We start from the raw sequence: 17,005 nt of genomic DNA, 5'->3' as shown, positions 1-17,005 counted from the left end.
AAACACCAAAATAGACGGCATTCCGCTGCTGAGACAACGTCCACAAATATGGATACTGGAACGCAAAATGAATTCCATGAGGAGGCGATATGGCGACTAGGCCCACACTCAGTGGATCTACAAGCTCACAACACAACACGACAAACACGTTACGTTGCTTGTAGATCGACTATTTTTTGGGGCATGAGACAGCACAGCACAAATATGTTTAAATCAAGTCTGAATCTAACAACATTTATCTTGTTAGGACCAGGAAAACTGTCCTCACAACGTACGTACATTTCTCAAACTCCACAACACTTGTGGGGACATTTGACCCTCACAAGTATAGCAATACAGGGACACTCGCACAAGCCCCTGATGTTGAGCTCTTTAAGGACAATCACAGCTGAGGAAGGTAACTAACCCCCACTGTACTGTAAGCCGTGATCTCACTGCCCCGGCCCGGGCAGGCACTAGCCTGCTATCTCGCCTCCGCAGACCTGCCGGCCGCACCGGCTTAGCCGAGCCATTTTTTTGTCCAATCTCTACCAGGAGATGCATGCATACTGCGAACGGATTCCCGTGTGCCAGCTCGGCTGCCTGGGCCACCGCCAGTATCAGGTGGCCCCCGGTCGGTCACCGTCACATGCCTCCAATGTCAGAAATACCAGTCAGCCACTCCCTCCCTTGGAGCCAGGTATCCCCTTCCTGCTTGACCCCTGACCCTCCCCCGAGTAACTCCCCGGGGAGTGAGGGGTCCTTTTAATAGACCGGTGACAGGCTAGAGAAGACATAACAGCGTGACACACACACACACACAGAGGGAAGAGCAGCGTGTTGGGGCTGCCTCCTCCTCTGTGTCTACCCTCAGCACATATACATAGACACGGCTCCACATGGCTCCAAATAAGACCCCTGACGGCGGGCTGTAACTCGAGTGTACAAAATGGCTACAAATTGGACACTTTACACCGGGACTGTAACTCCCGAGAGTGTTATTATTATGAAATGTAACCGAATCCATTTGATTCCATAATCTTAAGTTAAATTAACACTGACGATTTTTACAGAGATCAAATCTGGTACTTTTGTGTGACACTGTAGTATGATCAAGTAGGGCCGTTCACTTTACAAGAAAAAACACAAAAGGTATGGAGATAAAAGGTTTCTGCCCGACAGAAACAAAATGGGTAGGGGCCCGTGGCTTAATGCATCATCAAACTGTGTGTGTGTGTGTGTGTGTGTGTGTGTGTGTGTGTGTGTGTGTGTGTGTGTGTGTGTGTGTGTGTGTGTGTGTGTGTGTGTGTGTGTGTGTGTGTGTTAAATGGCTAGTCTAGTGTATAGAGGCTGGTCTTGTGGATACAGTACTGTATCTCAGGGTATACATAGACATGGCTCTGATATATGGCCTCTCCTTGTCTGTGGATTAGCATACATCAGCGTGACTGGCCGCAGCTGCCCCTACATGGCCATCAGATCAGGCCCTACAATCAGGGATTAGTGGCCAAGGGAGAAAAAAAAAAAAAAAACGGGTGGATCTCCGCTGGAGAATAACGCATGAGTCACACATTCCACGCACTAAGTATTAGAGAAAGGAAGTTAATTTCGAAAGCGGAAGCTTTCGGGGATAAGGGCAACAGGCCGGTTCTTCTTCCAAATAAGTTTAGGTTTTGAAACGTGTTTGAAACGTATCGCACACTCAGAAGTGCTTTGCAGCAACACGTTGATCAAGCAGCGTGTGGCGAGCGAGGACAATCAAAATCAACAGCTGTCAAAATCAACACTGCATTACAGGCAGTGGCTGTGGAGAGGGAAGGAGAGTGTAAAAAGGTGTGAAATTGAGGCCAAGCTCAACTTTATCTCGACACAGCTTGTGTCTGAATGTTGCTGCATGGCTTCCGTTGAAAAACAATGGTAGCCTGTGAGCGGAATGCATGCAGTCTTGCAGTTACACTAGGGGGGGGGGGGGGGGGGGGGTAAACTGGTCAGGGTTTTTGCCCTGGGACAGCTGAGAAGCGTGCTCTCTCTCCCTCTCTGGCAACGCCAACAACACATGACATGACATATGGACGTACGGCACGGCCAACAAGAACATGCAGCAGACCATTCTACAGATGACTCCTCTCTCTCTCATCCAACCCACTGTACAGGTCTCTTCAACAGGGAGTCCTCAGAGTTACCAAATCTTTGTGCGATAGGATTATTACTTGCGCAAGCAGAGCGCGCAAGTAATAGTTTTCGTCCAGTGCTTCGATGTTTGATGCGTATGCACCGTGCCAGCGTATGACGTAATGACTACTTGTGCTTGATATGGCAGTTGTGTCAGATTACATACATGTATACATAGGGGCATTACCTTTAATCCTCCTGACACTAAAACATATCGTCATTACGTCACCATCGAAAACCAATTACACCCTGGCATTGGGTCCTTTAATCCACATCTTTATTACGTCATCATTGAGAGCTAGTTGTACCCTGATGTCATATGCTGATACAAATACATACGCATCAAACGGGGCATACGCAAAGTAACCACAGTATACCGCTAATAACATACAAATTACATATACATAGAGGCATTTCCTTTAATCCACCTGACACTGATCGACATATACGTCACCATCGAAAGCCGTCACTCATCCGCATTAATTACAACATTACGTAATTGATTGTTAATTACGTAACGAACGAATGAATTTGAAATGCTTAAATAGAATTACCTTCATGTTCTTCAACAGATCTCAAAATAATGTCAGACAGGTAAATACTTTTCAAGTAAGTCATAGAGCTGTATTCTAGATAGCCAGGAGTGGACAAATCATCAGCATATTCCTGAGCAGACTAACGTTGGGCCAGGACAAAATAAATCCTTATTATATAGTTATTTAATTCAATATTTCAAACGTTCTTTCACAGAGAAGCTGAGATTTGACAGTTTGTAGCGGTCGACAGTACTTGCTTACCTGGCCTACTTACCTGCTTGCGCACTAGTAGGCCATTTATGGCCTACTTGTGTGCAACAAGCAAGTAGGCACTCGACAGAGTGCAGTTCTAGTTATTATTATGTCTTTACATTAAGCACGTGAATGCTAGCATCCCTATTCTGAGTAGAACATAAGCCAACAATAGCAGACCTACAAGCTCACCTTGGCTTGCACTGTAAGACGTTGTTGTGAGTTTGTAGATCGGCTATTTTCAGCAAAGAGGCTTGGTGAACAGGGAAAAAGAGCAGACTTAAGTACAGTGGTCAAGTGTCTTAAGTATTGACAATTTAAAGGTCTGAAAATGTACATTAACATGAATCCTGTCAAACAAGTCTATGAAGCCATCTATGAAATCTATGGAAAGGTAGAATCTGCAACACAATTTTAAACAATGTGTAGTGGGGGTCCCGGCTTCTCTCTCAGCTCAGGGTTCCTTGGACTATCACGTTGGCCCCTGATGTAGACCTGTAGCTATACACGTGCCCGTCCGTGTGTCAGTTACCGTTCCCTGTAGGCCACAGAAGAAACCCAAATATTGTTTTATCCCTGCAGGATTCCTTGGACCATGTCCCCATATAGGCCCAGTCTCTTTTGTGGCAGACAGTATTTCTTCAAAACACACCGTTTGCTACTACTCGACTATTTTGTCCAAAACTCGCAAACTCGGTGCAGTGTGTCCCTGGAGTCGTGCGATCCAAGATGCATATTTTTCAGATTCCCTTCCAATTGGCTATGGCAGCCTTCCAAAGACTGCGGAGCCCGGGTTAGGCATAGTGGTGGTGCGAGGTTGTTAGTGAGAGCGACAGCTGATGGCGGGGGTGGGGGGGGGGGAGACTGCTGCCAGATATTGTGAGAGATATAAGCAGCCAGGTCTATGAAAACAAAACCAAAAGAAGTGACTATATAGGCCATGTGAGCAACATATATGCAGCAGAAATGTGAAGATCCACAAGCTCACGTGTTGCATAGATCTAAAGAAAAGGTGAAATATTATATATTTGATATTATAGGCCTATTTAGAAAACAAGAGGGCTCAGATGGGGTTCGGGGTCTGCGGAGATATATACATTAATTTGCAAATGTTTGAGAACTTGTTTAAAACAATAATTGAAAACATTTGGAAGCAAGCCCAAAAAAAACGTCAACCCCCAATATTTACAGTACAAGCAACCTTACAGAAAAACGAGCCCAACGTCGCTTCTAATAAGCAGACATGGAAACACTGGGTAGGCCGGGTTGCTCTCTGCTGCTCTGGCGAAATGCAGATGGCCCGTTGCCAAGCACGAGGGCATACACAGAGGAACAACATTTACACCCAGCCGCCAGACGCATGCACCTCTGCTATCCACCGTCCACCACGTCACTTGAAAAGGAACAGTAATGCTACACTGCATTCACTCTCTGTTCTAACACACTAGTAGTATAGTCCACATGCACCCACCGTCCATCTGGGCTATGGAACCCATAACAGTAATGCTACACTGCATTCACTCTCTGTTATAACACACTAGTAGTAGTCCACATGCACCCACCGTCCATCTGGGCTGCTACACTGCATTCACTCTCTGTTCGAACACACTAGTAGTATAGTCCACATGCACCCACCGTCCATCTACACTGCATTCACTCTCTGTTCTAACACACTAGTAGTATAGTCCACATGCACCCACGGTCCATCTGGGCTATGGAACAGTAATGCTACACTGCATTCACTCTCTGTTCTAACACACTAGTAGTATAGTCCACATGCACCCACCGTCCATCTGGGCTATGGAACAGTAATGCTACACTGCATTCACTCTCTGTTCTAACACACTAGTAGTATAGTCCACATGCACCCACCGTCCATCTGGGCTATGGAACGGCAACAAGGACTACAGATCCCATTGCCTGTAATGGCCGTTCAAAAGAATATAAATAAATAAGAGAAAATTGTTGCTGTTAATTTAACAGCTTAAATTTGGGCAAAGTGGACAAATTGGCTTCATGTCCGTGTGCAAGTACAGCGCACACACACACACACACACACACACACACACACACACACACACACCAATCAATATAGGCTAATTGGTCCTCACTAATACTGTTACATGACACCATTTCTGTCTGCTCTGTGTCTCAGAGGGCTGTGAACAGTTCAGAAACATGTCAACCATGGACATAATCAGAAGTAGCCGCAATTTGCAACTCTAGATTTTTTTATAATGGGATGAATCTAGAGTTGCAATACCCTCCATTGACTCCCCACTCATCATTTTGCGTTTGCGATCTGCTTGTCTTAAACAACGTTAAACTCACCAACATTGCAGCTGTATTCCAAGCTTAAATTATTCTCTTTCAATCTGCCGAGCTTGTTTTTCATAAAAATCCCCCGTAGACATGTTATGAGCTACTTTCTGTCAAGAATAAGAAATGTTGGAGTTTGGAAGCGCTCGTTTGTATCAAGGGGTCGCGCTGCTGCCTCCTGCATTATGTGCAAATGCGAAACAGATGCATGCAGGGACATTCAGTGACTTACGACGAGCACTTCCAAACTCCAGCAAAAATAATCACTTGCACAGAATTTCTTGACAGAAAGTAGCTCATAACATGTCTACGGGGCATTTTTATGAAAAACAAGCTCGGCAGATTGAAAGAGAATAATTCAAGCTTGGACTACAGCTGCAATGTTGGTGAGTTTAACGTTGTTTAAGACAAGCAGATCGCAAACGCAAAATGATGAGTGGGGAGTCAATGGAGGGTATTGCAACTCTAGATTCATCCCATTATAAAAAAATCTAGAGTTGCAAATTGCGGCTAAATCAGAAGGTGGGTTTGGTAATTTCAAACAAGATTAAAACCTATTTCATTATATGTCTATTACTTGTTATTGCTGTAAGAATGGCTTCCATTTCCGCACATCAACCTTCCATGGCATCGATGATGTCCCTGTAGACAGGTTTCTGTCCACATTCCATCAAATGAGGAAAATTGTGCCATCTTATGAGAATTATACAACAGGTCATTTCGAGGAAGCAATCTGATTGGTTGAAACAGCTTTCTAGCCGTGCTTAAACCACGATAATGGCACGGATAATCAAAACAAAGAATTCAGCCGTGCTTTTCTCTCAGAGCGCAGCAGACTCGGTGGCTAGGCTAGCTAGTTTCTTGGGACATTTGTGGTCGTAGTGGCTACATCTGTCATTGCATTTTTTTTAATTTTTCAGCGATTATCTTAGTTTTAAGGGTAACTGTTATCTTAGTTTTAAGGGTAACTGTTAAATAGTACACTAGGGCGAGTTCTGAAAGGTATTGCAGAAGTGCATTAATGATGATAAAGAACACCCTCTCGTGTAATAGTATTGCTTAATTAGAGAGGATCAATTATATTAAGATAAGATTGAAAATGGGTGAAGTGCTCCTAAGGTATAGGACTGAGCGAGGGTCAGATTCATGGGATTTGCTCTGGTACAGGCAGAGAGTAATGTATGCAATCTTATAGAGTGAATGCACTCTGGTGAAACCGTCAAGCCGAGCACCAATAATCTATATTGCTGCTGTAGGGTGGAAAGTGGAAACAGTCCAAAAATGTTACATTTCAGAATTCAAATTATAAATTAAATTGCAAAAGTAGCAGATCTACAAGGTCAAAATGTGTCACTTCGCACCACGCTTCGAGCTTGTAGATCTGCTGCGTTGATGCTTGTGTGTGACGCTGTAGTATGATAAACTACGGCGTTATATTTACGGGGCGGGGGGGTGTTTGAATATGGACATAACAGGTTTCTGCCCGACAGTAACAAAATGCCAATTATGTAAATGTACGGGAATAATTGTATATACTGTATAGGCTACTGTATACTAGCAGCTACCATAACTTATCCATTCCTGGCGCTTGCTGCAGGATCAAAATTCCCATTGGGTCACCGAGTAGCAGAAAACCTTTTAGAATTCTGAATTTAACAACCCCTTATATGACCGGAGTACCCCAGGGCTCAATACTAGAGGCGCTCCTTTATTCCTTCCCTCCAACTCTCGCCGAAAATAGCCAAGCTCACAATGCGTTGCGCTGCAACACAGCCATTTCCTCCGAATCTTTGCCCCAGAAAAGGGACACTAGGGTCACTGTAGTTAAAACTACTGGTTGTTCACTTTTCTTTCTTTTTAATAAAATAAAAAATAAAATAAACAGTAAGCGTGAATTCAAATACCTACAGACTGAAAGTGCTGCTCACCATACAAGCACTATTAACACGAGGCCTGCCGGGAACATAGGAATTTTAAAACGTAGAATCTTGTGGCCTGCCACAAACGGAAAAGCCGTTTTAACAGCGATGTATTAATTAATGCATGTTTTAATACGATCGTATCGAAATCTACCGTCAGTTAGCTTTGTTATGCTTCTGACACAATGGGCGCGGCCATTTTGAAAATGCGCGCGCATCCACTTACATTGCCGGCTCTGGTTTCAGACGGCTTTATCTCACAGAAGCGACATTGCAGAGGACGCTTTGTCCCAGACAAGCGTTTTCAACGGCCTGTAGCAGGCGCTGTGATACTCGCGGTCAGCTTTTTCCACCGCCGAGCGAGACAACAACAACCGGTCATGATACCACACACAGCAGCTTTTCACAGGAACAATGCGATTACGGATATTTGGATCTTCAAAGTAAGTGTTACGCGCGATAAAACCTTGGCAATACGCAATCGAGGGATTAATGAATGGCGGCAGGCAGACGGTTAACTGGTAAATGGACTGCATTCATATAGCACCTTTATCCAAAAGCACTTTACAGTTTACACTGAATTTCACACACACAGGCACACAGACAACAGAGGTAATCATCCATGCTGGCACAAACATGTCGCTTTTAAAGTGACGGTAACCATGCAGTTAACAGTTTCTTTAATATTATTTTATTGGTAAAAAGGGGGGACTGCATGTAATTCCGACGGAGCATTAGTCCGACATGCGTCCGCATGTCTGCGCATGAACTACGTACTGCACCCGTAAAATGGTCAATTGCCTTCCGTCTGTTAGAAAAGTACTGTATTTGAATGCCATAGTAAAATATACTGGTTCTGTTCAGAATTTATTGTCTCCCGTCTTTCCACAAAATAATATAAAATGCTCGATGGGTGCATGGGTTCCCAATTAGAGTTAGGAACCAAATGCACCCTTATGGGTCTGTAACTCAGAGTGTACAAATGGAACCATTTGGTTCCATTTGTACACTCTCAAGAGTTAAATTAACAGTGGTTTTACAATATAAATTGGGGTACCAGAGATAGAAATGCCATTCAATCGGGGGTCCGTAGCATAATGCGTGTGAAACTGGGGGGGGGGGGTCCATGAAATTAATATGTTTCGGAACCACTGCTAGAGCCGTAAAAATCGTCCCTTATCGGGGTCACTGGCATATGTTTTCAAATGAGGGCCTATTAAATGTCGATTTGGGGGTCCTTGACACAAAAAAAGTTTGGGAACCACTGCGATAGTGGGCTTGATAAGAACCCAGCTCGATAAGCCTTATCGATAAGGTGATCGTTATCAATAAAAATTAACGAACTCCATCGCTATTAACGATTCCCTCTTAACGATTCCGATTCCTTAACGGTTAACTTTAACGATTCCGATACGGAGGGTTCCAAATGAAAAGTTACAGGTCGTCATTTGCCATTATCTGCGCCGTGCAATTTGTGATTACAAAGCCTAAAAACCAAACAGAAATGTAAAGTTGAATTCATATGTTCCAATGCCAAGAAACACAATGAAATAGGTCATCGCAATTATTTGTGTGACAATTAGGTAATCGTCTACTTGAATTTTGTCATGGTGACAGCCCTGAGTGTCTGTCGATTCACGGTCCAAAGAACCTGAGGGAACACTGGCTCCAAAATACCCACAAACCACTTGATGTTTTTTGCACAACATGATGCCGTCCGTGGCTCAGGTGCCAAATCCCTCGACACTGGAGATTTTCCATTCTATCATTTTCATCCTCCTTCTCTTGTAAATGATTAAGCCTGTAGGCAGTGGTGGAAAGCAACCAAGTACATTTACTATAAAGTACTGTACTTAAGTACAATTTTGAGGTATTTCCAACTTTCAGTACTTCTACTTCTACTCCACTACAGTATATGAATACTAGTTACTTTGCCGATTTGGATTATTATTACAAAAGACACATTAACCACTTCTGCCCTACAGTATATATATATATATATATATATATTTCTGCCTTTTGAAAATAGCAGATCTACAAGCTCACAATGAGTTGTGATGTGACGCATTGTGAGCTTTATAGATAAGCCATTTTGCATAATACAGGGTTGTGTTTATCAGACCAATCAATTTAAGTTTTTTTTATCGTTTTTTTCTGGGTTGATTGATATTAACTAATTATAGAATTGTTTTTAAATAAATAAATAAGAAAACTGCTTCACAATTATTCGATTGTCCCATCATAATGTGGGTTATTGGTTCTAAATGTGGGTTTGGATAAGCCCCCACCCACTGCTTCTCACCCATTGAGATGCATGTTGAATGATGGGATTTCTCCATATCAATCATTTCAGTGGCAAGAGCTTCAAAATGTCTTCTGAATCTAGTCAACAAAGCCTGCAGTAGCCCATGCACTGGAAAAATGTGCATGACATTATTTCAATGAACTAGAAATATGAGGCAATGTTAGAGGGAGAAACAGTATCCAACTCAAGCAACTTTAACGGCCAGAGTTCTCACGGTAAGACTACGGTGCATTATTGCCATCACCTGGGCGGGTGAGTCGTGGAACTTTCCCAATGTTAAGCTGTGTTGTGTTCAACAGCACAGCCAAGCAAAATACCATTGACAGCTATGCGGTGACGGAAGCTTGCCCAGCTTAGCAACGGTTGCTAAACTATTTGGATTGGCATCGGACAATGGCTTTTGGGGTGGGCTTTAGCGAATGGTCCATTGCCCTGCCAACCCTAAGGTCTTAATAACGCTGTTGGAGAGGAAGACGGAGGAGCGTTTGTGAGAACGGGGGACACAGCTGTGAGTCAACGACAGGCGAAAGAGTGAGGACGAGGACACACCACGCTATGCAACACCACCTCTCACCCCAAACCCAACCCACCCCTTCATCTTTGCATCTCCCCCAAGTTTCCACCTTCCCCACCGAGAGCCATATACTCTCCCACTTTCCACATGCATTTTCTCGCCTCTGATTGTGAGTTCCTAGTATTGCCCACCACCACCACCCCCACCTTCCAACTATGCAACCCATTTCTGACACATACCAACATGGCCACCGGCCTCAGCAGTCTGACACATACCAACATGGCCACTGGCCTCAGCAGTCAGCTGAACGCAGATCCGGTTTCCCTCCTTTAATACTCCTAACAAGCCTCTTCCCTCAGCGGCCAAGTGTCAATCCCCCTTCCAAAGTCACCCAAGAGGACTGCAGAGCGGTGTTTCTCACCGTCAGGCCAGGGGACGGCCGAATTGATATTGTCACTGTCAGGCAGAAACCGTATTTTAAATTGAAATTACATTAGTTTTTAGTTGATTTTAATTGATTTTATTTATTAAGTGTGGCGGGAATACATTTTATTCACACGGTGGGCAATACGACGGCCACGGCCCATAAGAATTGGTCCACGACTGCCACGAAAAAGAAAATAAAAAGGTCCCGACCCATTGGTTGGGATTGGGAAGGAGGGATTTAGCAGACAGGAGATGCAAACCAGAACACACACAACAGCAGCAGAGCTACAAGATGGATGCCTCGTTATGTTCACACAGCCCTGGGTTTATTGTCATCATCTTCTGACACACGCTGTACACTCTGCACAGTATGGTGGGCGATGAGTGCATGGCTATGGCATATACCGTAAGCACATCGTCTAGTGCATGGCTATGGCATATACCGTAAGCACATCGTCACAGTAGTAGACACTCCAGATGCAAGTACAGAGCAGTATGGATTCAAATTCAAAAAAGGCAAAATTAGCAGATCTACAAACTCAAAGCAAGCTTGCAGATATGCTACTTTTGTTGCTTTTGTTTGACACTGTAGTGTGATCAATTAGGCCATTAATTTACCAAAAAAAAAACACAAAACGTTAAAATATAGAGATAAGGGGTTTCTGCCCGACAGCAACAATATATTTCCTTCCCTAGCACAAAATATTCTCAGATGGGGGTCCGTGGGCCAAAACAATTTGGGGTTCCTTGAACCGAGAAGGTTTGAGCAACACTGTGTCAACTGACTGCTACAATGTGAAGGTCTATTTCGATTTGTTTGGTCACAGCTGACTGCCTTGATGGACAAGATGCCCACGGAGGTAATTAAAAGCAGACGGTGGAAAGGCCACAGACACTACAGCACCGAGGGGTGGACCAGTTAATCCAACTAATCCATTTGATTCCTTTATTTTTTTTTATCGATACTTTAAGCAGATGATAACGTTTTGGTCCCAATTTTGGGCATGTCAATATTGGATATTTTTTGCAATAGCCAACGAAAATATGGATAAAGTGCAGTTAAAATGATTGTGATACTCTTTTAACAAAACATTTTAAGAATAATAAAAATCGGTTTAACCACTTTAATTCTATTTTATGCCATGGATATTTAAAAAATAGCAGATGTGAGCTTGTAGATCGGCTATTTTTGAAAAAAATTTAAAAACCAAAAAATCTTCTTATGAGGGTCCCGTCACATCATCTTTACAAATGTGGGTCCACAGTCAAATTGACATGTAAGTCAATTTGATATGTATATCAAATAAAAATGAAATTGTGGGAATTTTGTTTGAGTACCACTGCTCCATTCGACAACACACCACTCACGAATCTCACGATAGCCAGAAATGGATGGAAAAAGGGCTGTGTTCTGCCAACAAGCCTCAGCAGAGCAACAGCAGGAGAGACACAGATCATTAATTGCGAATAATAATACAATAATAATGAACATCAACCATAATGTACATCCCATATACATAAACAATATTTTTTAAACGCAGCTTTTTGGTTTATTTATTTACATGACCCATTTGAGAAAGTCGGTTATTGGTTCAAAATGACGGTTTTCGATAAATATTTTGGGATGAGTTGGCTTTACACCTTTGCAGAGGTTTACATGACTCACCCCATGATTCAACCTGTATGTAGGCTACTCAACGAACGCTACAGTAACAACTTCTCCCTTCTGGCTCCAAAACTATGGAATGCACTTCCCATTGCAATCAGAACTGTGCAGACTCACTCCCAATCTTCCGCCGTAGTCTGAAAACCCACCTCTTCAGACTCCATCATGGCCCGTAGCACTTGCCCTAGCCCCGACGACCTCACAGGCATATGCAAAGGCCCAACTTATATAACTTAGATAACATTTTATGTAGACTTATAGCTTTTTTTCATGTAGGAATAGCACTATAAAGTATTTATGCATAGTTTATATATATTTTTTTGTTCTTGCTTAATGTAAATCGCTCTGGATTAAGAGCGTCTGCTAAATGCCTAAATTGTAAATTGACTAACGAGCACACGTGTTGTTCGTCTCCCTTTCTCCTACCATGACACAGAGAAAAATAAAGCATACTAACTACGTTAGTTCCATTGATCCAAGCCGCGACACAATCTATGGATTGATCATTGAAATAAACGTGCACAACGCCCGGCCCACGACACCCATCTGAAGGGGAGGCTGCCAATGCTCCGGTCCAAAAAGGTTGAGGTCGTTGCGAGATGCACTTCCAGATCCTTTATAATCTGGGGCGTTAACATTGCAGGGAGAGATATCACAGGCTATGAAAGGGCATGCATTGATGTCAGCGTGTTAACGAGGTATATAATAATCCCCAGCCGACTTCATTAGGTTGCTATGGTGGAATGTGTGAAATAGCGCCTTGCAAAAGATCCCCATTGTCCCCATGTCTTCTTTATTATTATTATTTTGATTCTCCCCTTCAACTACAGGTGCCAACCGTAGTATCCAGTTCCAGAAAGAACCTTCCAGACGTATAATTAAATGATTCTATACAGAAGCCTTTAACCACTGCCTAGAATATCGTCGCCGTCAGGCAGAAACCCGACTGCAAGTTTTTCTGTAAATTAATGCCCTACATGATCATACTACAGTGTTACATGAAAGCATCATAAGTAGCAGATCTACGAGCTCAAAACGCATCGCTTTCGCGACACAAATTTGAAACTGTTTTGGAATTTGGACATATGAGGTTTCCACCGACCTGACAGAGACGATACTTCATGCCTTCCAGGGGTCTCCCACGTTTTGTGCCCCTCTACATCAAAAAGCTTTCTCTGAAAATAACGGATCTATAAGCTCACAACGTGGCGGGTTGTGGCGTGTTTGCGAGCTGTGTAGATCTGCTATTTTCGTGGTTAATGTTCGCCTGTTCAGCCCAAAGAGGCTAGAGTTTAAAGAGGCCGCCAAGAAAAATGGTTTGTTGCTTATTTTTGGTTCCTCAAAGAACTTTGCAAAAAAAAAGCAAAAGCAAAACAAAAAGGATTCTAGTATCATATGAGAAACATGAACCATTTACTAAACCATCACCTACAGTAATAGCCCTTCAAAGAACCATTATGTTTCTGAGTAAGAGATTACCGACCTTATAGTTCTTGTGTAACATCAACTCTTTAATTGGAGCTTGCAATTTAATACAGCGCCACATCCGACATAATGACAGCTGTTATGTTGAGTGGTCCATCTATGCATACATAATAGGAGGGTATTGCAATGCAATGAGCAACCATGGTGTGTGTGTGTGTGTGTGTGTGTGTGTGTGTGTGTGTGTGTGTGTGTGTGTGTGTCCGTATTGAGGTCAAACATAACATGTAGCAATGAAAACATGGCTGGATTGTGCTATTACAATTAAATAAGATTGTTGTTCTGTGCAACTCTGACTGTGTGGACCCCAAAATATTTGTAGGCTATGTCATGCCACCCCCCTATGAAGGTTGGGCTGTGTGTGTGTGTGTGTGGGGGGGGGGGGGAGGTGTGACATAGAAATATTTTGGGGCACACAGCTGCAGATAGATCAGCACACACACACACACACACACACACACACACACACACACACACACACACACACACACACACACACACACACACACACACACACACACACACACACACACACACACACACACACACACACACACACACACACACACACACACACACACACACACACACACACACACACACACACACACACACACACACACCTGAGGCAAAGCAGCTCAATTAACCAGTGTGTCACTCACACGCTGTGAGGGGAAGGCCACTGGAAACTCAATCGCCAACCAGTACAGTCCAGGGCCTAGCAAGCAGGCCCGGCGTTCACATAGTAGAAAATACAACCAAAAAGTGCACTAAATGTGTCGTGCAAAGGAAGCGGACCCTCACGGCCAGTCAGTGACAGTATACAGTAGCCTACAGCCTACTGCACAAGAGTACTGTACAGTAGCCTACAGCCTACTGCACAAGAGTACTGTACAGTAGCCCAGACTACTGTGCATGAGTACTGTACAGTAGCCTACAGCCTACTGCGCAAGAGTACTGTACAGTAGCCTACTGTACAGTAGCCTACAGCCTACTGCACAAGAGTACTGTACAGTAGCCCAGACTACTGTGCAAGAGTACTGTACAGTAGCCTACAGACTACTGTGCAAGAGAGTACTGTACAGTAGCCTACGGTAGGCTACACGGTACTGTACTGTAGTAGACTATACAGTAATGTACAAGAATACTACTGTAGTGTACAGTAGTAGATTACAGAGAAGGCCTACTGAACAGTAGGCTACAGAGTACTGTACACAGTATGCTACAGCAGGGGGGGGGGGGTAAACCAAAAATAATACAGTGTACTCAGCATCCAATGAGGGTTGACAATTGACATAATTATTAACACTTAAACACCCGATCTACAGTACAAGCGTCTGAACAGCTCCTATAGATGTGTCTATTGGCTAACAATTTGGTGTATGATGGGGGGGGGGCGACTAAGTACCAGTGCCAATCCAAGATGTTCATTTTTGGGGGGGGGGGGGGGGGGGGATTTTTGCGTGTGTGTGTGTGCACGCGCGGCATTCTACCTTGGGTTTGACGTTGCAGTGGCAACACACGGTCCACATGTACTTGAGGGTCCTCCAGAGCAGTATGATGAAGAGACCCCCGAAGAACGTCACCATGGAGGACGCGAGGAAAGCCCACCACATGCGCTGCCCATTGTTGTCGCAGGGCACCTCGGACGAGAAGGGGATCACCACGTCTTCCATTCTCGACATGAAGATCGCGGGCGGAGGGGGGTCCACCAGGAGCGGCTGGGACTGGGGCGGGTTCACGTTATTATCGACAGTGTTCTGCTGCTGGGTCCTCATAGAGCCAGGTCCAGGGCTGCTGCTGCCAGTGCCATGGTCGCGGGTGCAGGTGGTCGGCTAGCATGGAGACACGGACACTGCATGGAGGAGCTGCTGCTGCTGCGCGCACAGCCAGCGACCCCAGCCCCACCACCAACCACCAGACATGTTATGTTATGTTGTGTTGTTATGTTATATGCTTGGAAAATAAGAAAATAAATTAAAAATTAAAATTAAATATTCGAATCGGCCTTGCTTCTTCTTCTTCTTCCTTCACACGTACCCCCTTCTTCTCTTCTATAATGTTAGTCCCCCTTTATTATTATCCTTTTATGTCAGTGACATATAATGGAACGCTTCTTCTTCCACCAGCCGTGTCGGTGTCACAGCCTGGCTGCTGGCAGCAGAACGCCGCACAGCACCACCACCACCACCGCGCCACGAAGCCACGGTCCACAGTAGAAACGGCTCGTTGCGTGGCCCCGGCTTGGAGACGACAGGCATTTAAATCCGCAACAATATGACGAACCCGACCCAACGCACGCACGGAACGAACGTCGAAGAAGGAGTTGTTTTTATTCTGAAGGCTGTCCCGACGATTCTTCTGTCATGAGGAGGAGGCCGAGTGCCATGGTTGGTTGTGGTGGTGGTGGAAAAACACACACCATGCAGCGGCGTCTTCGGTTTCCTGCAGCCGTAACGCGGCTGCCAATAATTATGTCCTGGTTAAAGGGAAATTAAAGAAAAAAACTAAAACAGGAGTGTAGCTCCTGTTCTTGTGACTGAGCGCTCCTCCGTCCTCCGCCTCTCTACTAGCCGTCTTCCATGGGTGAGGAGAGGGAGGGAAGGAAGGAGGGAGGGGGTATACCCTGCCTGCCGATGATATACACACCACTGGCGACGCGGCGGAGAGAGAATCGATTTCACTTTTTCTTTTTCGGCGTCAAACTAATCGATAATAAAAAGCCTTGGGACGGTTTAAAAACCGGGTTGTCTTTTCATTGAAAACGACGAGGACGAGCGATATAGCGATTTTATAATTTCAACAAGTCTGCGAATATAGGCTAATGTTGTGTTGTCCGTGTCCACTGCAGTGCGTCGCTCGTCGCCCACATAATAATAACCTTGCCGGGCGCGTGCGTGCGTGGTTCTTCTTTTCGTCGATCTTTATTGTTGTTGTTATGTGTCCAATTCAAATTTGTTGTCTCTAGTGCTGCGTAAAAATGAAGCGTTGGCGTGTTTGTGTCCCCCCGTTCCGTTCCCTCGGTGCGTCTGCAGAGAGACGACTCACGACAGGCTCGTGTTTGTAGCGGCCAGCTGATAGCGCCTGTCAGAGAGCCGCTCGATCGGCGCGCAAGCACACACACGCGCGCACTCGCTGGGGGGGGGGGGGCATGTAAAGCAGTAGGGTTCGCAAAGTGGGGCCCAGGCAGGTAGGGCAGAGCCTGAGGAAAAAGTAATATATGTATGTAGTGTGTGACACACTGTGTGTGTGTGTGTGTGTGTGTGTGTGTGTGTGTGTGTGTGTGTGTGTGTGTGTGTGTGTGTGTGTGTATTGTTGAATTGTGCTTTGGCAATGTAAACGTATGTTTTCTCATGCCAATAGCCCTTTGAATTGACAAAAGTGTGTGTGTGTGTGTGTGTGTGTGTGTGTGTGTGTGTGTGTGTGTGTGTGTGT

At 44.5% G+C, this 17,005-nt stretch overlaps 1 protein-coding gene across 1 annotated transcript in view; it reads right to left on the bottom strand.

Moving 5' to 3' along the window:
• Positions 1-16,608, bottom strand: part of LOC306931232 (calcium-activated potassium channel subunit alpha-1-like) — a 247,320-nt gene extending 230,712 nt beyond the window's left edge. Inside the window, 1 exon segment of the mRNA XM_079512515.1 lies at positions 15,064-16,608. Within this exon segment, the coding sequence (XP_079368641.1) occupies positions 15,064-15,348 (285 nt within the window). The 5' untranslated portion in view covers positions 15,349-16,608.
• Between the last annotated feature and the right edge of the window lie 397 nt (positions 16,609-17,005).

Source organism: Electrona antarctica (assembly GCF_951216825.1).
Source record: "Electrona antarctica genome assembly, chromosome: 10".
In the NCBI taxonomy this organism is placed as follows: Eukaryota; Metazoa; Chordata; class Actinopteri; order Myctophiformes; family Myctophidae; genus Electrona; species Electrona antarctica.
The sequence above is the reverse complement of the archived record's forward strand: the minus strand, read 5'-3'. Positions and strand labels throughout refer to the sequence as shown.